Source organism: Pseudorca crassidens, chromosome 5 (genome assembly GCF_039906515.1).
Source record: "Pseudorca crassidens isolate mPseCra1 chromosome 5, mPseCra1.hap1, whole genome shotgun sequence".
Lineage (NCBI taxonomy): Eukaryota > Metazoa > Chordata > Mammalia > Artiodactyla > Delphinidae > Pseudorca > Pseudorca crassidens.
The window spans coordinates 42,044,725-42,068,781 of NC_090300.1; the positions used below are offsets into that span (position 1 = coordinate 42,044,725).

The following is a 24,057-nucleotide window of genomic DNA, read 5'->3' on the forward strand; positions in this document are numbered from 1 at the left end:
ATTCACTGGGACATTCATCACCAATAAACTACATCATCATTTTAAACTGCTGCACAATCTTCTTGTTTGATAAGTCAATTTATTTCATTTTGGTATTTCAGATTTTTAAACATTATAAACAAGACTGTGATGAACACTAAATATATGTGCTAATAACAAAGAACTCTCCCAGAAGCTTCCAGCAGCCTTCTCTTGGAGAATTGGGTCATAGGCCCATTCCTGATTTAAATAACTGGTAAAGGGGAAGTGGCCAGTAGAATTGACCTAATCTGAGCTCATTCCTGGAGTTGGGCTGATTCACGTGTGCTTAGGGGTGGAGGGAGGGGAGGGGAGGGTGATGAGGTCTGGATTCCTGAACAAAAGGAAGAAGGGGGAATCAGGTGTCCACTATAATAGTTTTGAACATTTCAAGGTGTTTAAAACATAATGTATTAAAATACATTAATTTTTTCACCCTAAAAGCAGTGTTTAAGAGTGCTAGTTGCTCTACACCATTGCAAACCAAGGCTACTATCATTACTTTAATCTTTTTTCACCTGTTTGATAGGGAATTCCCTGATGGTCCAGTGGTTAGGACTCTGCGCTTCCACTGCACGAGGCACAGGTTCCGGGAACTAAGATCCTGTATGGTGCAGCCAAAAAAAAAAAAAAAAAAATTCAAATGTTTGATAGGTCTGATAATAATGTTTGATTTTAGTTCATAAGAAAATCTCTTTAAGATGATTCACAACTCCTTATTTAACGGTATTAAAATATTCTATTAATAGAGATATAACAAAATGACAGGAAAATTGCCCTAATTCGATTCTTATAAATTCCATAGCTACCTAAAATTACAGGTGCAGAATCATGAACTTCATCTCTATAAAAGCAGAATGAAATCACTTCTGCCAGTCACGTATCAAACATGTTAGGCTCTTAGGTGCTTCATTAGAATCTTATGAAAATCTCAGAAACAAGTAATAATTTCATTAAATAAGCAAGTTCTTTAAAAAGTTGTTTTTTAAATGCATAAGGCAGTTGTCTATGTTCGGTCTTTGAATTCATTAACATTTGTTATAGGCTAGATATTGGATGCTAAGGTTTAAAGAACTATCAGTGCCATATTTTTGAGCATCAAATGCATTACGAGAGTTTTAAGTCACTACCTTAGAGGTTTATTCTTTTTGTGTTTTTAAATATATTCATGAAAGTAAGTCCTAGGGATGTAATGTTCAGCATCGTGACTGTATTGTATATTTGAAAGATGCTAAGAGAGTAGATCTTAAAAGCTCTCATCACATCTATGTGTGGTGATGGATGTTAACTAGACTTGTGATTATTTCACAATATAAACAAACATTGAATCATTCTTTTGGATACCTGGAACTAATATAATGTTATATGTCAGTTATATCTCAATTAAAAATAAACATATTCGTTTGACAAATATTAAACTATATTTGGCACACAGTACATTTTTGGGTAAAGCTCTTACCAACAGTGAACAGGCCACAAAAGAATACATTTATGATCATCAAAAGTTTCACTGTTGAGCTTGACTTTTAATATTTGAAAGTAGATGTTTTATTGCTTTAAGGCCTAACTTGTCTCATTGGAAATTTTGTTCAATAATCATATTCTTAGGGCTAAAAAGAGTTCAGTACACAATTTATTTCTGCACAGATGACAAAATGAACTCCTAGAGAGAAGCTCTATTTAAACATTGTGACCTTCATTTTATTAGGTACTCTAGTTTACACTGCACATGTGATGGATTCAAAAATATACAGAGTCTAAACCCACAAATAGTATTTTGTGTTCAAGCCACCTCTAGACCAGAGTTATCTGGGGTTCAAAATAGACAAAGCAGTTTTACAAAGGAGTCTAACTATTGATTAGCAGTTAAAAAAAAACAGAAAAGAAAATCCTATCCACATTTTGGTGGGAATAAAATGTGGTAAGTACAAAAAGCAGGAGGTCACTTGTAGCTTTTTTTTTTTTTAATGAAGCTGTATGGGAAAAGTTATGAAAAAAGTAAGTATAACACAAAGTTACATTTCCAGAATTAAATACTTCTTGGGTATTTACATGTGACATCCATAGCAGGCTGAGGTCCCGTGGATACTGGCTGGCTGGCAGAGTCAGCTAACCCAATACAGGAGTCCCAGGTGCTTCTGCTTACACTCATATTCGGTCCAAGTATACTTTAGTGCTCAAGTGTTGGGTCATGCCCTTGGCCACTTCCATCATTTGAGTGAGAGTAAACAATAAATAGGATCTGACTGAGTTATGTTTGGAAAGATTCTCCATAAATGAGACATTGTGTATGAAATGCCAGGAAAGAGCCCAGTAAATGTTAGCTTTTAAAAAATTCTGCACTTGCATTGGATGGAACCCAGAAATAGCAGTGAAAGCCATTGTTGCTTCCAATCTGGGAAGCCCGTCTGCAACGATTTATTTCAAACTCTTGAGGATCTCAGTGTTGTGTTGTACTGTGTTCTGATTCACAGGATAAAAATAAAGTTGGGCTAACTGTAATTTTGTCATGCTCCCTTTGTACAGTTTTGAGCTCACTTTAAAATAAGCAATCTTGGGTAGACTTCCTGGTCTTTGTATCAGACTTGCAGACAAAGTACCTATTCTCCCAAATGCTTTTCATGTGGGCACAGGGAGAGGAGAGGAGGGGGCATAATATTACTTACCAGAATGAATGGGATGAATGACAATGCCTTGCTGGATAAATATCTTAGGTAAATTCAAATTCATAACAGAAGCATAGACACTCACAAATGTGTTCTCACAAATGTTAATGCTACAACACAAAGGTGTGCGGACCATGTGGAAAGCCCTAGTTTATCACTTTACAGAGACTCTACTTCCAAAACTAGGGAGTATTTTTTTTTTCCCCCCCGCTCTCAGGGGTCATTGACCCACAGGAGAAAAATAATAATAAAGGGTCACAGAAGGGGTTAAAAGGAACTCAATTTGGTTCTCACTGATTATTTTTAAAATATTTTTAGAAGTCACAATAAAAAGTGAAACTTACCTAGTTTAAAATTTAAGAAGAGGATAAAACAAAACTTTATTCAGTATGTCCAATGATGGAAATGCTTTAAATTCTGCTTCAGTTCCAGTATGGCCAGTAATGGGGTGGGGAAAAGGACTGGAAAAACAAAAGGGACAAGGAAAAAAAACCTGGAGAGGTAAAGGGAGAGACTGAGACCAAGCAAGAGTCAAGAAAAAACACACCAACAATGGGAAGAGGCTTTTTGGATTACTTTTTTTTTTTTTTTAACTTTTTTAAAAACCTGTTTTGTAAAACCCTGTTACAACTCTTCTTAATCTTTTTTTTTTTCCTTCCAGGCAAGGCTTTGCGGGGAATCCTGCTGCAGCACTAGGGAGCGAAAACAACAGGTTCTCTTGCTTGCTCCCTGCAGGGGTGGGGTGGAGGGGGTGTGTGGGGCGAGCTGGTTCCTTATATGGAGTGAGGGCAGGGGTGGGTCTGTGGTGTTCAGGAATACAACTTTTCGCTGCTACTCTTTTAACAAGGTCTGTTCTTCACAATTTATCAACTCTGTTTATCCTGTAAATTCTTACTGGGTCTACCAGTGTTCAGCAGAACTTTTTTTGATGATGAAAATGTTCTGTATATGTGCTGTCTCATGTGGTAGTAACATGTGCCTACTGAGGACTTGAAATGTGGCCAGTGCAATAAAGGAATGGAATTTGAAATTTTATTTCATTTTAACCAAATTAAGTAGTCACATGTGCCTATCTTATTGGACAGTGTGAAGGTCTAAGGGACATTTACAGTGGAAGGAAAATCGGTCTCAATGTCACTGTAGAGATGAATAAGCACAGGTGAAATGAGACCACACAATGAATTACAGCCTTGCAGCTGGATCTTCTCCCATCCTTAAAGTGTTTCCTTATCATATATACAAAGTACTCAATAAATATTATTAATGCTAATAATCATACAATAGCCAAACTAGCCTCAGAAGAGTGATCTTGCTTTAGGTGTGCAATTCCTGTTCTAGATAAAGCACTCCATGGATCTGGATGCTAAACCCCCTAACCTAAACCCCCATTGTTACAAAATGAGAACAATCCTACTTCATTGTCCCTCAAAGAAACATGCTGAGGATGAACAGCTCTGAAAGTTCTTTGCATTTCTCATAAACATGCTGTACTTGACCACTTCATTGGCTGTCCTCTGCTTCCCTTAACCCTCTCTTCCATCCTCTAATTATTGCTTATCTTTTCCAAATGAAGAAAGATGCTCTCTTTTAGGGAGTGGAAACAGAAAGTCACTGGTAGACGTTGGGGCAAAAATATCAATCAGGTTAAGTGTATTTTGTGTTTTCTTTGTATTTACTCAACCTTATTTCATTCAATAGTAGTAAGTCTCTTACCCGGCTAGCAAGCTGCGAATGTTCTATTTCTTGGAAGAGCTGCATTTTGGACCTCATAAAATCCTCAAAGGAGAGACCTGGACTATGAACGAGTTCCCTGCATGGATTCAGTCACTGAGCATCACCCCAGCCTGGTATGCAGTTGCTTATTACGTAGTAGGTCATCCATAAACACTTTCTTTTGAACGAAGAAAGGAAAGTAAGTCACGTGTAAGGGTGGGCAGCCTTCTATAAATTGTGGACTAGCGGGTCTCAAGATATCTTTTGAACTAAGCCTTTCATCTTCACTACTTTTGGACTAGTATGAAAATTTTACTAACACCTTCCCAATTAACTTGCCCTCCCTGCAATGACTGAGACCAGAGCTTCCCTTTACACCCATAAATTCTACAGGCATCTCTCTTCTTTCCGCTCAAGAACAGTAATTGCCCACTGCTGCGTCAGCCACAAGGACTCTGGGGCCTGACGTGAGAGGTAGGCGGACTTTGGCCTCCACCTCAGCCAGCGTCTCTCCAACCCGCCGCACGGCTGGGAACGCCTCCCTCCCCCACTCCAGCCCGCCCTCCCCTGCCTCGCCCTTCTCACCCATTGCTTCCCTCTCACAGCCCCCAGCGTAAACCCAGCCCTTTCTCCGAGCCCCGCCACGAGATTTCCCGCCTCCGCGCAGCACTTGGGACCCCGGGCCGCGCTCGGGAGTCCCGCTTCTAAGTTGGGGGGCGGCGTGGGCGTGACGTCATCGCGCCCTGACGTCAGGCCGACGTACAGCACTGTGTCCTGGGAGACCGGGAAAGCCGTTTTGCACCCGGCAGAATTGAAGTCTAGGTGAGAGACAATGGAAGGTTTCCTTGAGCCCTGGGATGACCCCGGGCGCAGTTCCGGAGCGGAGGCGTGCTGGCTCCCGGGGAAAGGGCCGGAAAGCCGAGCCGTGTTCTCGCGCCTAGTGGATGGGCTCGGCGCCTAGCCTCTGACCCCAGCTGCAGCCCCTGTAGTGTCTCCGCAAGCCCGCCGGGCCCGACGCCCTCTTCTCCCCGCGAGTGCGCGGCTCGGCCTCACCCCGCACCCTCCTCCTCCTCCTCCTCTTCCTGCCACCGCAGGTCCCGATGGAACGGGGTTAGAAAGGGACAGATTTCAAAACCCTTGCAGCCGTTTTGGCTGGACTTGCAGTTAGTTTCTGTTTGGAAAATCCCGCCCCTTTAGAAAAGTCTTAGGACGTGAACTTCCGCTTCACCTGACCCTGACCTACTCATCTGTGGGTGATTCACACCAAGGGAATAGTTCTTTAGGGAAGGGCATGAGAGCTGAACGTGAGTTAATGGCCCAACGTGACACTGGTGTCAGGAAGGGAATCGGAAGTGAGCAGTCGGGGACGTGTCTGTATTTTTGACGTCTGCCTCGTGATCCTGTCAGAGAGGTGGTTCACAAATACCTACGCGGCTGCTGCCGGTTATCACCTCACCCCCTGTCTAAGGGCAGTCTACAAAGTGTGTAATGTGAGAGAATAAAAGGGTCTCTTTTGATAAAAAATGTAAAACAATGCAAGAGCAAATTAAAAATTAAAAAATTTCCCTCTTGCCTAAAGGGAAAGAGACCTCTCGCCTCCCTTTCTTGGGAAACCTCTTATTTGTGAGGGCTTCCTCTATTCCTTTAATATGTATGCACATATTTTAAAGACCCAGAATGTTCTTCTGGAGCACCTGGGAGCCATTTCTTTAAAATGTAAACATCAAGGAAGATAAGGCCCCTATCTCCATATTACCTTGAGAGTTTCGTACTTCTAGTAACCACCTGCTTTGTCATAGAGATATGTATTCCTTAGAACAAACGCTCTTAGCTAGCACAGGTGGCTACTTCAATTACCAGTTGAATTGAAAACAAACTATGAAAGAGAGTACAGCAAGCTGTGTTGAGGACAAGTTATCATTTATCTTGAGAACATTGTATGTAATGGAGTGTATCTGTTTGGCTGTATTAAAAAGAGTGGGATTTTCTTCTGTCTTTGTAATCTCATTAGCAGATTAGCTGTGCTGTGCATCACAGTCTAGTTAAATGCTTATTCAGTAATAAAATTGTTTTCTCTCTGCATCATGGAGAGATTTTCTGGATTGGCAGGATATTTTGTTTTTAATTTTTCCTCAATAATCAGACCTACCAATTTTTCCCACTTGGTATAATAAGGCCACAAAATTGGAATAGATTTAGAATAATGATACTGTTCAACTATACCTTGTTTATAGTGTCTCTAGATCCATGCTCTCAAATGAATTTATGCGTGAAATTTAAAAATGAGATTTAGTTGGTAATTTTAGGAAAAATTCTGCTCCCAGTAGAGTTTAATTAAGATGATGCCATCTTATTTTACTGATGGTGAGCCCATTGTAAAATGGCAGAAATGAGAATAATGAGCTTTCTGTGAGGAATGAGCTCTTGCCACATCACCATGACAGTCTGCCAAACATCAGATGATTATGTACTTGGCCATGTGGGCCTATGTTAACTACATCAGTTAACTTTACCCCCCATCCCCGCACGCAGAAACACATTATGTTGATGTCAGAAGACAGCCCATTAGCTATTTGTTTTAAACAGCAGCTCGTTAAAATGTGGAGCTCTGTGCTACCACAGGGGATGGGAAATCCTCTCTTCCACCAATACTCGCACAATTAAAAAAAATACTGCCTCTACAGGAATTTTTGTCAACTACGATTTTCCTAGCACCTTGCTATGTTGCTGGGGTTACTGTCTCTGATAGAGTACTATGCCTCTTCAGTCTCTCTGTCAAAATCTTGTCCTGATCAAAAGTAAACCACCTCAGGTAGCCTTCACTAATTCCCTATTCCCATGAGAAAGATAAGACTTTTTTTTCCCTGAACTTCTAGATTTGTTCCTTGTCTACGACTCCTGGCCCTCAGGCCTTCTTTCCTGCTATGGAATTGTGCCTGTATCATCTTACTCTGCTGTCCCCCTTCACTACTCCTCTGTCTCTCTCTCTCTCTCTCTCTCTCTTTCTATATATACATATCTCTCACTCCTGAAACTGGACTGTCTATTCTTTCTCCACATTTGGGAAGGATTTAAAAAAAAGAACCCAAAGTGCCCCTTCATTCATCTTGCGTGGTTTTATGAAAGTAGTGATAGAGTTTTGTATTGAATTGTTTCATTAGAAAATGAAAATCTACTAAATGTAAAACATCTGCATAAAAATTATTTAAATGTCCATCTGTGGTAAAATTGGCACTTGGCTTCTCATGCTTTGATGACTCTTCTGTTCAGTGCCTGCATATCATACTTAACCTGATAACCCTAAATATCTTTTTCTGCACTTCATCATTTAAACCAGCATTCATGTCACAATTGCTTTTTTAATCTGCTGAACTAAAATTATTTAGATATTTTTTCTAGCAGCTTTTCAGAAAAAACCACTTTCTTTTAAATGAAATAAATCGATCCGTTTAAAATTTTGTTATCCTTATTCTGTATTTGCAAAGCAAATAACTAGTAGTAAACCACCACAGAAGTTACAATTAGACTATAAAGTTCCAAAGAGAGAAAGTATTATTTCTAATTCAGTAGTCTCTCTCGAGGTCTTTCCTGTTCTATTGGCCTCATAACTAACTGAAAAGAAACCCATTTGTACCTTTTAACTTTGAGTTGATGAAACAAACATCTGTTGAAACAGTTATCACCATTGATCCCCAAATACTCCTAGGAATTTATTTCTTTTAATTTGAATTTTCTTCACATTGTTTTAATTCTGACTATCACCATCAATGTTTTTAGATTATTTTACTTCAGAGCTCCCTCAGTATATCTTGAGAAATTATGGATCGTCACATTCCCATGCATGCATTACCTGAAGAAATCCAAAAGGTATGATATTATGTTATTACAGCACAACATTAGGAGCATTTTAACAGATAATTCTAAAACATGGGAGAATGAATTCAGAGGTTTTATATTTATTTTAGTCAGAGGATCTGCAGTGAATTGGTGGGGTAAGGAAGGGAATAATTGTAATGGTCAAAACTGTAGAATTCAATTCAGTGCAAAGAATGTTCAGCCTGTGAAAGAAGACAGATATATAATTCTGGCATGGTATTTGACCAGGTGTTTGTGAACCTCTTGTGAAAAGAGGGCTCCAGCAATGGCCAAATAAAATATTTAGATATTTTTCTAGCAGCTTTTCAGAAAACAAACAAACAAAAACTAATTAAAAAAAAATCAACTGACATTAATGGGTCTGTTTAAAATTTAAGTGATATTTATTCTATATTTGCAAAACAAATAATTAGTAGTAAACCACTACAGAAATTATAATTAGTTTGTAACTTTTTATGATGCAAAAATTTTAAGTGTGTCTCTCTATAAGGGTCTATTTCAGTTTCACCTTAATTCTTATTTTACCGTGTTTTAAGGCCTTACATAGATATCAACTCATTTAATCTGGTTAACAATCAATTCTTTTTCACCGTTGCTACGCTACTTTCCTCCCCGTTAATTTATAGCTGTCCTCAGGCAAAAGCATTTCTCCCATGTTTAGTTTGGCAATGCATACATTGCTAACAGCATAATTAAAAATATATCTCTTTGAAACTGATTGACAAATTATGAATTAAAACCTCAAACCTTAACTGTCATTAATCATTCAGTTTTTAAAGTAAATCTGTAGTCAGCTCTTAATTAATCACCAGTCGTTAGTTTTTAATTAAAAATTGCAGTCAGCTCTCAGATATGCTTTTATCCTTTGTGCATGTTGTTTTGGGCTGCCTGTTAACATTAATCATGCCATTGATTTAACTTGATGCTTACTTCTACTGCATGTTCTTTAGATTTATGTAAATGGCAATCTAGCAGGAACTGGAAGGGAAGTCCAGTTACTAGAAAAGACCTTTTAAACCATTGCATTTAATTTGCTTCACCTTTTAAGTATGAGAGAGTAAGCACAGAGGGAACTCAGCTCTGCTATGCTTACCTGAGAAATGGTGCCTAGATGTGTTTGAAGACATGGAGTGTCCTATCTCTCCCTCAACTCAGTTACTTCCGTATACTAGCCTGTGTGGTAGAGATTAAAAGAAACAAAACAAAACAATCTGCAAGAAACAATACCCATACTCAGATACCAGTCATCTGTCAGGAAGCAGATATATAATGACATGAAAAAAAAAAAACCTCTAAAAGATAGTGTTTGATTTAAATGTCACATAAGATAGTATCTTCTCTGAAAATGGAGAAGGTGGGGAGAGGAATCCCTGAGTATTAGGATGGTCAAGGGAGGATCTTTATGCAGGAGATAGAACTGGAATTGGCCCCTGAAAGCTAAATATTTCTAGAGACAGACAGAGAATAGGGCATTCTGGGCCTAGAGAACAAAAGCTTACTGGTGAGAAGAAACTGGCCAGGTTACAGAATGTTTAACAACATAAGTGTTTTAAATGCATGAAAGAGTATGTATTTATTTTAACAGGGTTTTTATGACTTGAAGAATGCGTTTGCTTTTTTTTTAATGTTTAAGTAAATTGTTTAAAAACGCTAAAACCAAGCATTTTATAAATATGGTTATATTCTTAAAGCTTGAATGGCAGGCAGCTGTCTATATAGTGCAGAGAGGTGAGGAGGCCAGGAGCAGCTCAGTTGTCTAAGGTCCTGGACAAGTGAGCTGATAGTAGCCCTTGGCCTGCTAAATGTTTAGAGTATAAAGTGCAGCTTTGCACTTTTTCAGACCTAAGTTAGATACATTTGTACGACAAATATTGATCAAGTGCCTATAATGTGCCAGACACTGTTTTGGGTACTTGATGATAAAGCAACCAAAAATATGTACATGCATCCCACAGCCTATTAAAGCTAAGTCTGAGCATGTCAGTTACTTGTTTTCCATAACTTCTTACCTATATTTGATTCCTCTAGATTGTCCGTAATATAACTGGTTAAATTGTCTAGTGATCAGCCAGTATATCTATTTAGTCAGCTTGCGTACATCATTCTATACACAATCATGTTAGATAGATATATAGCTTATAATAGTAATAGGAGTACTTCAGATTACAACCATTTCATTATTCAGATAAAACAAATCTTTGTGTTTCATAATGGCTTGGAAATTGTGCTACAGTTCTTTATTGGATAGAAAAAGACATGAGGTGGGTGGATCAGTGTACAGTGACAGAGAGGTCTTTCAAAGGCTTTTTTTTTCTTGTTCTTTTGTTAACTTTTTATGTTAGTTTTTATGCTGGCTATTCTTTCTAGAGAAGGCCCTGCTGTGTTTCCTTTTTTTCTGTGTGTAGTCAAGGAAGGTTAGTGTAGAAATCAAGGAAGGGAAGGGAAGGGGAGTCTTTCCTCTTTATTTCTTTCTGTACTTTTGCTGTATGATATGGAAATGGGATGGTTGATGAAATACATGAAAGATATGTGATAAAGGAAATGAAAATGGCTGTACTACACTGTACTACTAATAGTAAAATAGGTAGCAGTAGAAAGAGTTGCAAGAAAAAGTAAATGTGTGTGTGGGGGGCAGGAGGAGATGGCCACCAAAGGAAAAGTGTGGAGAAGAATGCTGATGATAATAAGCTCTAGTGAGAGAGTCCATTGTCTGATTAGAAAGCGAAGATTGTTAAATCATGCCCCCCACTCCCTGCCCAGTCTCATCTTAGGGAAGAAAGAATAAGATAATCTTTTGACTATCACTCCCTAATCTTTTTGCTTTTTATCACAATTTCTGATTGAGCATAAAACATGTTTCAGGTTCCCATTTCCCCAACTGGCAGAAAATGTAAAACAGGCCCATGGGCTGGACGGCAAGACCATACTTATCCCCTTTGCTGCTAGACTCCACAGCTTACTTCTATATGTACTTAGATCATATCTGTAAATCTACTCTCTAGACTGAGCTGACTCCTACCTGTCTCTGACCTCCGATAAGCAGTAGCTTTGCTAGAATTTTCATCTAGCATTCTGAAAGCAGAATGTACCTGTAATGATAGTATAGTTCTGTGTTTGGGATTTTATTGCCACAGTTTAAAACTAAAACAACATTTATAGATCAGCAAAGTAATAATTCTATATCTCTTCCGCCCTTGAATGTCCACCTATCTCAGAGACATATGGACTCCTCTTTTTAGAAAAAAAGCAATGAATAACTTTCTTTTTTGCTGTTTTTGCTAGAAGACATACACAGAAGTCAGAACAACCTCAACAAATCAGTGGAAAAATCACTTATTTTGCAAAAGTAGAACTGACCTCTTTTTTTTTAAATGGTGACAAAATGAGCACTTGTAATAGGATTTTAGCTTCAGGAGATATTTATTACCACAGGACACAAAGTAAAATAAAGAGACCAGAGTTATTTATTTTACAAAACAGAAGTGACAGAGCAAGGTCTGGAGAGCACACTGTTCTTTCTGGGATAACAATCCCTTTCCCTACCAGTAACAGCTCATTTTGTCCTGTTTCAGTAAAGTAATCTTAGTACTTTGGAACTTTGAAATTTATTCAGAATAACAGTTTTATATTTCCAAGCACAGATTGTCATTGCCAGAAAAAATAAACTTAATTTTCCAGGTCATTTTGGGCCACTGTGGCTAGGGTCAGATTTTGTGTTCAGTTAAAGTAGAGAAAAAAAGAGAAAACTGTCTTAGAAACATTAGTGCTAGCATCCTGGAAAAGTAGTGATGTGTGTTTGTGTGTGCAGGTATATGTGTTGTCTTTTTAAGCAATTGTGCTTTTGAAACTAATGACAAAAGAAACATAGGGGTGTCATGTATAATTTGTGTATGAAAACAACGTTTCTTAAAATTGCTCAATAAAATTTCTTTATGGATTAATCTCTGGTATTTTAGTCCCAGATTTGCATATATATATATATATATATATATATATATATATATATATATATATATATATGTAGCCTTAAACCATTATCATTATTGTCAACATTATTTTTTTTTTCAGTGATACATATACATGTATCTATTCTTTTTCAAATTCTTTTCCCATTTAGGTTGTTACATAATACTGAGCAGAGTTCCCTGTGTTATACAGTAAGTCCTTGTTGTTATCCATTTTAAATATAGCAGTGTGTACATGTCAATCCCACACTCCCTAACTATCCCTTCCCCCTAACCTTCCCAACTGGTAACCAGAAGTTCTTCTCTAAGTCTGTGAGTCTGTGTTGTAAATAAGATAAGTTTGTATCAGTTCTTTTTAGATTCTGCATATAACCGATATAAGATATCTCGCTTTCTGTGCCTGACTTACTTTACTCAGTATGACAGTCCCTAGGTCCATCCATGTTGCTGCAAAGGGAATTATTTCATTGTTTTTAATGGCTGAATAATATTTCATTGTATATATGTACCGTATCTTTTTTATCCATTCCTCTGTCAATGGACATTTAGGTTGCTTCCATGTCTTGGCTATTGTAAACAGTGCTTCAATGAACATTGGGGTGCGTGTATCCTTTAGAACCATGTTTTTCTCCATATATTTGCCCAGGAGTGGGATTGCAGGATCATATGGTAGCTCTATTTTTAGTTTTTTAAGGAACCTCCTTACTGTTCTCCATAGTGGTTGTACCAATTTACATTCCCACCAACAGTATAGGAGGGTTCCCTTTTCTCCACATCCTCTCCAGCATTTGTTGTTTGTGAATTTTTTGAAGATAGCCGTTTTGACTGATGTGAGGGAATATCTCGTAGTTTTGATTTGCATTCCTCTAATAATTGGTGATGTTGAACATCTTTTCATGTGCTTCTTGGCCATCTGTATGTCTTCTTCAGAGAAATGTCTATTTAGGTCTTCTGCCCATTTTTTGATTGGGTTGTTTGTTTTGATGATTTTAAGCTGCATGACCTGTTTGTAAATTTTGAAGACTAATCCCTTGTCAGTCACATCATTTGCAAATATTTTCTCCCGTTATGTGGGTTTTCTTTTTGTTTTGTTTATGATTTCCTTTGCTGTACAAAAGCTTTTGAGTTTAATTAGGTCCCATTTGTTTATTTTTATTTCCATTATTCTGGGAGATGGATCGAAAAAGATATTGCTGCGATTTATGTCAGAGAGTGTTCTGCCTATGTTCTCCTCTAAGAGTTTTATAATCTCCAGTCTCACATTTAGGTCTTTAAGCCATTTAGAGTTTATTTATGTGTATGGTGTTAAAGAATGTTCTAATTTCATTTTTTTACATGTGGCTGTCCAGTTTTCCTAGCACCATTTATTGAAGAGACTGTCTTTCCTCCATTGTACAGTCTTGCCTCCTTTGTTGTAGATTAATTGACCGTAGGTGCAGGGGTTTGTTTCTTGGGGTTCTGTCCTGTTCCACTGATCTATATTTCTATTTTTCTGCCAGTACCGTACTGTTTTGATGACTATAGCTTTGTAGTATAGTCTGAAGTTAAGGAGCCTGATTCCTCCAGCTCCATTTTTCTTTCTCAAGATTGCTTTGGCTATTTGGGGTCTTTCATTTCTCCATACAAATTTTAAGATTTTTTGTTCTAGTTCTGTGAAAAATGCCATTGGTAATTTGGTAGGGATTGCATTGAATCTGTAGATTGCCTTGGGTAGTATAGTCATTTTGAAAGTATTGATTCTTCCAATCCAAGAACATGGTATATCTTTCCATCTGTTTGTGTCATCTTCGATTTCTTTCATCAGCATCTTATATTGTTCTAGTTTTCTGAATACAGGTCTTTTGTCTCCCTTAGGTAGCTTTATTCCTTGGTATTTTATTCTTTTTGATATGATGGTAAATGGGATTGTTTCTTGAGTTTCTTTTTCTGATCTTTCGTTGTTAGTGTATAGGAATGCAACATTTCTGTGTTTAATTTTTTATTTTACATCTTTATTGGAGTATAATTGCTTTACAATGGTGTGTTAGTTTCTGCTTTATAACAAAGTGAATCAGTTATACATATACATATGTTCCCATATCTCTTCCCTCTTGCATCTATCTCCCTCCCTCCCACCCTCCCTATCCCCCGCCCCAGGCGGTCACAAAGCACCGAGCTGACCTCCCTGTGCTATGTGGCTGCTTCCCACTAGCTGTCTACCTTACGTTTGGTAGTGTATATATGTCCATGCCTCTCTCTCGCTTTGTCACAGCTTGCCCTTCCCCCTCCCCATATCCTCAAGTCCATTCTCTAGTAGGTCTGTGTCTTTATTTCTGTCTTACCCCTAGGTTCTTCATGACATTTTTTTTCTTAAATTCCATATATATGTGTTAGCATATGGTATTTGTCTTTCTCTTTCTGACTTACTTCACTCTGTATGACAGACTCTAGGTCTATCCACCTCATTACAAATAGCTCAATTTCATTTATTTTTATGGCTGAGTAATATTCCATTGTATATATGCGCCACATCTTCTTTATCCATTCATCTGATGATGGACACTTACGTTGTTTCCATCTCTGGGCTATTGTAAATAGAGCTGCAATGAACATTTTGGTACATGACTCTTTTTGAATTATGGTTTTCTCAGGGTATATGCCCAGTAGTGGGATTGCTGGGTCATATGGTAGTTCTATTTGTAGTTTTTTAAGGAAACTCCGTACTGTTCTCCACAGTGGCTGTATCAATTTACATTCCCACCAACAGTGCAAGAGGGTTCCCTTTTCTCCACAGCCTCTCCAGCATTTATTGTTTCTAGATTTTTTGATGATGGCCATTCTGACTGGTGTGAGATGATATCTCATTGTAGTTTTGATTTGCATTTCTCTAATGATTAATGATTTGAGCATTCTTTCATGGATTTGTTGGCAGTCTGTATATCTTCTTTGGAGAAATGTCTATTTAGGTCTTCTGCCCATGTTTGGATTGGGTTTTTTGTTTTTTTGTTATTGAGCTGCATGAGCTGCTTCTAAATTTTGGAGATTAATCCTTTGTCGGTTGCTTCATTTGCAAATATTTTCTCCCATTCTGAGGGTTGTCTTTTGGTCTTGTTTATGGTTTCCTTTGCTGTGCAAAAGCTTTGAAGTTTCATTAGGTCCCATTTGTTTATTTTTGTTTTTATTTCCATTTCTCTGGGAGGTGGGTCAGAAAGGATTTTGCTGTGATTTATGTCATAGAGTGTTCTGCCTATGTTTTCCTCTAAGAGTTTGATAGTTTCTGGCCTTACATTTAGGTCTTTAATCCATTTTGAGCTTATTTTTGTGTATGGTGTTAGGGAGTGATCTAATCTCATACTTTTACATGTACCTGTCCAGTTTTCCCAGCACCACTTATTGAAGAGGCTGTCCTTTCTCCACTGTACATTCCTGCCTCCTTTGTCAAAGATAAGGTGACCATATGTGTGTGGGTTTATCTCTGGGCTTTCTATCCTGTTCCATTGATCTATCTTTCTGTTTTTGTGCCAGTAACATACTGTCTTGATTACTGTAGCTTTGTAGTATAGTCTGAAGTCAGGGCACCTGATTCCTCCAGCTCCGTTTTTCGTTCTCAAGATTGCTTTGGCTATTCAGGGTCTTTTGTGTTTCCATACAAATTTTGAAATTTTTTTTTTTTTTTTTGCGGTACGCGGGCCTCTCACCGTTGTGGCCTCTCCCGTTGTGGAGCACAGGCTCTGGACACGCAGTCTCAGCGGCCATGGCTCACGGGCCTAGCCGCTCCGCGGCATGTGGGATCTTCCTGGACTGGGGTACGAACCCGTGTCCCCTGCATCAGCAGGCGGACTCTCAACCACTGCACCACCAGGGAAGCCCCGAAATTGTGAAATTTTTTGTTCTAGTTTTGTGAAAAATACCATTGGTAGTTTGATAGGGATTGCATTGAATCTGTAGATTGCTTTGGGTAGTAGAGTCATTTTCACAATGTTGATTCTTCCAATCCAAGAACATGGTATATCTCTCCATCTATTTGTATCATCTTTAATTTCTTTCAGCAGTGTCTTATAATTTTCTGCATACAGGTCTTTTGTCTCCTTAGGTAGGTTTATTCCTAGATATTTTATTCTTTTTGTTGCAATGGTAAATGGGAGTGTTTTCTTGATTTCACTTTCAGATTTTTCATCATTAGTGTATAGGAATGCCAGAGATTGCTGTACATTAATTTTGTATCCTGCTACTTTACGAAATTCATTGATTAGCTCTAGCAGTTTTCTGGTAGCATCTTTAGGATTCTCTATGTATAGTATCATGTCATCTGCAAACAGTGACAGCTTTACTTCTTCTTTTCTGGTTTGGATTCCTTTTATTTCCTTTTCTTCTCTGATTGTTGGGGCTAAAACTTCCAAAACTATGTTGAATAAGAGTGGTGAGAGTGGGCAACCTTGTCTTGTTCCTGATCTTTGTGGAAATGCTTTCAGTATTTCACCATTGAGGACAATGTTGGCTGTGGGTTTCTGATATATGGCCTTTATTATGTTGAGGATAGTTCCCTCTATACCTACTTTCTGCAGGGTTTTTATCATAAATGGGTGTTGAATTTTGTCAAAAGCTTTCTCTGCATCTATTGAGATGATCATATGGTTTTTCTCCTTCAACTTGTTAATATGGTTTATCACATTGATTGTTTTGTGTATATTGAAGAAACCTTGCATTCCTGGAATAAACCCCACTTGATCATGGTGTATGATCCTTTTAATGTGCTGTTGGATTCTGTTTGCTAGTATTTTGTTGAGGATTTTTGCATCTATGTTCATCAGTGATACTGGCCTGTAGTTTTCTTTCTTTGTGACATCCTTGTCTGGTTTTGATATCAAGATGTTGGTGGCCTCATAGAATGAGTTTGGGAGTGTTCCTCCCTCTGCTATATTCTGTAAGAGTTTGAGAAGGATAGGTGTTAGCTCTTCTCTAAATGTTTGATAGAATTTGCCTGTGAAGCCATCTGGTCCTGGGCTTTTCTTTGTTGGAAGATTTTTAATCACAGTTTCAATTTCAGTGCTTGTGACTGGTCTGTTCATATTTTCTATTTCTTCCTGATTCAGTCTTGGCAGGTTGTGCATTTCTAAGAATTTGTCCATTTCTTCCAGGTTGTCCATTTTATTGGCATATAGTTGCTTGTACTAATCTCTCATGATCTTCTGTGCAGTTTCAGTTGTTACTTCTCCTTTTTCATTTCTAATTCTATTGATTTGAGTCTTCTCCCTTTTTTCTTGATGAGTCTAGCTAATGGTTTATCAATTTTGTTTATCTTCTCAAAGAACCAGCTTTTAGGTTTATTGATCTTTGCTCTCATTTCCTTCATTTCCTTTTCATTTATTTCTGATCTGATTTTTATGATTTCTTTCCTTCTGCTAACTTTGGGGTTTTCTTGTTCTTCTTTCTCTAATTGCTTTAGGTGCAAGTTTAGGTTGTTATTCGAGATGTTTCCTGTTTCTTAAGTTAGGATTGTATTGCTATAAACTTCCCTCTTAGAACTGCTTTTGCTGCATCCCATAGATTTTGGGTCGTCGTGTCTCCATTGTCATTTATTTCTAAGTATTTTTTAATTTCCTCTTTGATTTCTTCAGTGATCACTTCGTTATTAAGTAGTGTATTGTTTAGCCTCCATGTGTTTGTATTTTTTACAGGTCTTCTCCTGTAATTGATATCTAGTCTCATAGCATTGTGGTTGGAAAAGATACTTGATATGATTTCAATTTTCTTAAATTTACCAAGGCTTGACTTGTGACCCAAGATATGATCTATCCTGGAGAATGTTCCATGAGCACTTGAGAAAAATGTGTATTCTGTTGTTTTTGGATGGAATGTCCTATAAATATCAATTAAGTCCATCTCGTTTAATGTATCTTTTAAAGCTTGTGTTTCCTTATTTATTTTCATTTTGGATGATCTGTCCATTGGTGAAAGTGGGGTGTTAAAGTCCCCTACTATGAATGTGTCACTGTGGATTTCCCCTTTTATGGCTGTTAGTATTTGCCTTATGTATTGAGGTGCTCCTATGTTGGGTGCATAAATATTTACAATTGTTATGTCTTCTTCTGGATCGATCCCTTGATCATTATGTAGTGTCCTTCTTTGTCTCTTCTAATAGTCATTATTTTAAAGTCTATTTTGTCTAATATGAGAATTGCTACTCCAGCTTTCTTTTGGTTTCCATTTGCATGAAATATCTTTTTCCATCCCCTTACTTTCACTCTGTATGTGTCTCTAGGTCTGAAGTGGGTCTCTTGTAGACAGCATATATATGGGTCTTATTTTTGTATCCATTCAGCCAATCTGTGTCTTTTGGTGGGAGCATTTAGTCCAGTTACATTTAAGGTAATTATCAATATGTGTGTTCCTATTCCCTTTTCTTATTTGTTTTGGGTTCGTTATTGTAGGTCTTTTCCTTCTCTTGTGTTTCTTGCCTAGAGAAGTTCCTTTAGCAGTTGTTGTAAAGCTGGTTTGGTGGTGCTGAACTCTCTCAGCTTTTGCTTGTCTGTAAAGGTTTTAATTTCACCATCAAATCTGAATGAGATCCTTACTGGGTAGAGTAATCTTGGTTGCAGGTTTTTCTCCTTCATCTCTTAAATATGTCCTGCCACTCCCTGCTGGCTTGCAGAGTTTCTGCTGAAAGATCAGCTGTTAACCTTATGGGGATTCCCTTGTGTGTTATTTGTCGTTTTTTCCCTTGCTGCTTTTAATATGTTTTCTTTGTATTTAATTTTTGACAGTTTGATTAATATGTGTCTTGGCATATTTCTCCTTGGATTTATCCTGTATGGGACTCTCTGTGCTTCCTGGACTTGGTTAACTATATCCTCTCCCATATTAGGGAAGTTTTCAACTATAATCTCTTCAGATATTTTCTCAGTCCCTTTCTTTTTCTCTTCTTCTTCTGGAACCCCTATAATTCGTATGTTGATGCGATTAATGTAGTCCCAGAGGTGTCTGAGACTGTCTTCAGTTCTTTTCATTCTTTTTTCTTTATTCTGCTCTGCAGTAGTTATTTCCACTATTTTATCTTCCAGGTCACTTATCCGTTCTTCTGCCTCAGTTATTCTGCTATTGATCCCATCTAGAGTATTTTTAATTTCATTTATTGTGTTGTTCATCGTTGTTTGTTTCATCTTTAGTTCTTCTAGGTCCTTGTTAAATGTTTCTTGCATTTTGTCCATTCTATTTCCAAGATTTTGGATCATCTTTACTATCATTATTCTGAATTTTTTTTAGGTAGACTGTCTATTTCCTCTACATTCATTAGGTCTGGTGGGTTTTTATTTGCTCCTTCATCTGCTGTGTGTTTTTCTGTCTTCTCATTTTGCTTATCTTACTGTGTTTGGGGTCTCCTTTTTGCAGGCTGCAGGTTCGTAGTTCCCGTTGTTTTTGGTGTCTGTCCCCAGTGGCTAAAGTTGGTTCAGTGGGTTGTGTAGGCTTCCTGGTGGAGGAGACTAGTGCCTGTGTTCTGGTGGATGAGGCTGGATCTTGTCTTTCTGGTGGGCAGGTCCACGTCTGGTGGTGTGTTTTGGGGTGTCTGTGGACTTGTTATGATTTTAGGCAGCCTCTCTGCTAATGTGTGGGGTTGTGTTCCTGTCCTGCTAGTTGTTTGGCATAGGATGTCCAGCACTGTAGCTTGCTGGTCGTTGAGTGAAGCTGGGTGCTGGTGTTGAGATGGAGATCTCTGGGAGATTTTCACCGTTTGATATTATGTGGAGCTGGGAGGTCTCCTGTGGACCAGTGTCCTGAAGTTGGCTCTCCCACCTCAGAGGCACAGCACTGACTCCTGACTCCAGCACCAAGAGACTTTCATCCACACGGCTCAGAATAAAAGGGAGAAAAAGTAGAAAAAAAGAATTAGTAGAAGAAGAAAGAAAGAAAGAAAGAAAATAGGGAGGGAGGAAGGAAGGAAGGAAGGAGGGAAGGAAGGTAAAAAATAAAGAAAGAAAGAAGATAAAATAAAATAAGATAAAAATACAATAAAGTTATTAAAATAAAAAAATATTAAGAAAACAAAACAAACCAAACAAACAAAAACGGACGGATAGAACCCTAGGACAAATGGTGGAAGCAAAGCTATACAGACAAAATCTCACACAGAAGCATACACATACACACTCACAAAAAGAGGAAAAGGGGAAAAAATCATAAATCTTGCTCTCAAAGTCCACCTCCTCAATTTGGGATGATTCGTTATCTATTCATTTATTCCACAGATGCAGGGTACATCAAGTTGATTGTGGAGCTTTAATCCGCTGCTCCTGAGGCTGCTGGGAGAGATTTCCCTTTCTCATCTTTGTTCTCACAGCTCCCAGGGGCTCAGCTTTGTATTTGGCCCCGCCTCTGCGTGTAGGTCACCGGAGGGCGTCTGTTCTTCGCTCAGACAGGACGGGGTTAAAGGAGCCGCTGATTCGGGGGCTCTGGCTCACTCAGGCCGGGGGGAGGGAGGGGCACGGAGTGCGGGGCGAGCCTGCGGCGGCAGAGGCTGGCATGTTGTTGTACCAGCCTGAGGCGCGCTGTGCGTTCTCCTGGGGGAGTTGTCCCTGGATCCCGGGACCCTGGCAGTGGCGGGCTGCACAGGCTCCCCAGAGGCGGGTGTGGATAGTGACCTGTGCTCGCACACAGGTTTCTTGGTGGCAGCAGCAACAGCCTTAGTGTCTTATGCCCGTCTCGGGTCTGCGCTTTTTAGCTGCGGCTCGTGCCCGTCTCTGGAGCTCCTTTAAGCGGCGCTCTTAATCCCCTCTCCTCGCGCACCAGGAAACAAAGAGGGAAGAAAAAGTCTCTTGCCTCTTCGGCAGGTCCAGACTTTCCCCCTGACTCCCTCCCTGCTAGCCGTGATGCACCATCCCCCTGTAGGCTGTGTTCACGCCGCCAACCCTAGTCCTCTCCCAGCGCTCCGACCGAAGCCCGAGCCTCAACTCCCTGCCCCGCCCACCCCGGCAGGTGAGCAGACAAGCCTCTCGAGCGGGTGAGTGCCGGTCGGCCCTGATCCTCTGTGCGGGAATCTCTCCGCTTTGCCCTCCGCACCCCTGTTGCTGTGCTCTCCTCCGGGGCTCCGAAGCTTCCCCCCTTCGCTGCGTGCGAAGGGGCTTCTAGTGTGTGGAAACCTTTCCTCCTTCACAGTTCCCCCCCACTGGTGCAGGTCCTGTCCCTATTCTTTTGTCTCTGTTTATTCTTTTTTCTTTTGCCCTACCCAGGTACGTGGGGGGCTTCTTGCCTTTTGGGAGGTCTGAGGTCTTCTGCCAGCATTCAGTAGGTGTTCTGTAGGAGTTGTTCCACGTGTAGATGTATTTCTGGTGTATCTGTGGGGAGGAAGATGATCTCTGCGTCTTACTCTTCCACCATCTTCCCGGGAGCTATGTGTCTTAATTTTGTAACCTGCAACTTTACCAGATTCATTGATGAGCTATAATAGTTTTCTGGGAGCATCTTTAGGATTTTCTATGTATAATATCATGTCATCTGCAAATAGTGACAGTTTAACTTCTTTTCCAATTTGGATTCCTTTTATTTCTTTTTCTTCTCTGTTTGCCATGGCTAGGACTTCCAAAACTGCTGAATAATAGTGACAAGAGTGGACATCCTTGTCTTGTTCCTGATCTTAGAGGAAATGTTTTCAGATTTTCACTGTTGACTATGATGTTAGCTGTAGGTTTGTCATATATGGCCTTTATTATGTTAAGGTATGTTCCCTTTATGCCCACTTTCTGGAGAGTTTTTATCATAACTGGGTGTTGAATCTTGTCAGAAGCCTTTTCTGCATCAGTTGAGATGATCATATGGTTTTTATTCTTCAATTTGTTACAGTGGTGTATCACACTGATTGATTTGCAGATATTGAAAAATCCTTCCATCCCTGGGATAAATCCCACTTGATCATGGTGTATGATCTTTTTAATGTATTGTTGGTTTCAGATTGCTAGTATTTTGTTGAGGATTTTTGCATCTATGTTCATCAGTGATATTGGCCTGTAATTTCTTTTTTTGTGGTATCTTTGTCTGGTTTTGTAATCTGGGTGATGGTGGCCTCATAGAATGAGTATGGGAGTGTTCCTTCCTCTACAATTTTTTGGAACAGTTTCAGAAGGCTAGTTGTTAGCCGTTCTCTAAATATTTGATAAAATTTACCTGTGAAGCCATCAGGTCCTGGACTTTTGTTTGTTGGGAGTTTTTTAATCACAGTTTCAATTTCATTACTTGTGATTGGTCTCTTCATATTTTCTGTTTCTTCCTGGTTCAGTCTTGGGAGCTTGTACCTTTCTAAGAATTTGTCCATTTCTTCCAGGTTGTCCATTTTATTTGCATACAGTTGCTTGTAGTTTTTTATGATACTTTTTATTTCTGTGGTGTCGGTTGTAATTTTTCCTTTTTCATTTCTAATTTTACTGATTTGAGTCCTCTCCCTTTTTTTTCTTGATGAGTCTTGCTAAAGGTTTATCATTTTGTTTATCTTTCAAAGAACCATCTTTTAGTTTCATTGATCTTTGTTGTTGTTTTCTTTGTCTCTATTTCATTTATTTCTCCTCTGATCTTTATGATTTCTTTACTTCTATAACTTTAGGTTTTGTTTCTTCTTCTTTCTCTCATTGCTTCAGGTGTAAGGTTAGGTCATTTATTTGAGATTTTTCTTGTTTCCTGAGGTAAGATTTTATTGCTATAAACTTCCCTCTTAGAACTGCTTTTGCTGTATCCCATAGGTTTTGGATCGTTGTGCCTTCATTTTCATTTGTCTCTAGATATTTTTTAATATTCTCTTTGATTTCTTCAGTGATCCATTGGTTGTTTAGTAGCATATTGTTTAGCCTCCACGTGTTTGTGTTTTTTACTTTGTTTTTTTCTTGTAGTTTATTCCTAATCTCATAGTGTTGTGGTTGGAAAAGGTGCTTGATATGATTTCAATTTTCTTAAATTTACCAAGGCCTGCTTTGTGGCCCAGCATGTGGTCAGTCTTGGAGAACGTTCTGTGTGCACTTGAGAAGAATGTGTATTCTGGCTGCTTTTGGATAGAATGCCGTATAAATATCAATTAAGGCCATCTGGTCTAATGTATCATTTAAGGCCTGTGTTTCCTTGTTGATTCTCTGGATGATCTATCCTTTGATGAAAAGTGGGGTGTTAAATCTCCTACAGTATTTTATTATTTTTAAATCAAACTTTTTATTTTGAGATCATTGTAGACTCACAAGCAGTTGTGAGAAATGATACCAAGAGATCTCATGTACCCTTTCCCCAGCTTCCTCCAGTGGTAACACCTGGCAAAACTATACTATAATATCACAACCAGGATATCAACATTTACACAGTTGAGGATTCTGTCACAACAAAGATTCCTCATGTTACCCTTTTATAGCTGCATTCACCTCAGCCTCCCCTTTTACACACCTCCACTCTCCCTCTTCCAGTTCATGACCCTTGGGAACCATTGATCTGGTCTCCAATAATTTTGTCGTTTCAAGAATGTTATAAAAATGGAATCATGCAATATGTAGTCTTTGAGATTACTTTTTTTCTCTCAGCTGTAATTCTCTGGAGTTTTATACATATTGTTGTTGTGTTTATCTGTAGTTTATTCCTTTTTATTGCTGAGTAGCATTCCATGGTATGAATGTAGTACAATTTGTTTAACCTGTTGAAGAACATCTGAATTTTTTCCAGTTTTTGGCTATTATGCATAAAGCTGCTATAAATATTCGTGTATAGGTTTTTATGTGAACATATGTTTTTATTTTCCTGTGATAAATGCCCAAGTACAATTACAAAACAGTGCCAAACTTTTCCAGAGGGCTATAACATTTTACATCCTCACCAGCAGT

The 24,057-nt window shown here is 38.7% G+C and overlaps 1 protein-coding gene across 1 annotated transcript in view; it reads left to right on the plus strand.

The window, feature by feature from the left end:
- The first annotated feature begins 529 nt into the window (after window positions 1-529).
- LEKR1 (leucine, glutamate and lysine rich 1) overlaps window positions 530-24,057 on the plus strand; it is a 336,798-nt gene continuing 313,270 nt past the window's right edge. Inside the window, exons 1-5 of the mRNA XM_067737845.1 lie at window positions 530-3,396; window positions 4,383-4,531; window positions 5,003-5,219; window positions 8,175-8,264; window positions 12,391-12,430. Coding sequence (XP_067593946.1) covers window positions 8,239-8,264; window positions 12,391-12,430 — 66 coding nt within the window. The 5' untranslated portion in view covers window positions 530-3,396; window positions 4,383-4,531; window positions 5,003-5,219; window positions 8,175-8,238. The remainder of the gene's footprint in view (window positions 3,397-4,382; window positions 4,532-5,002; window positions 5,220-8,174; window positions 8,265-12,390; window positions 12,431-24,057) is intronic.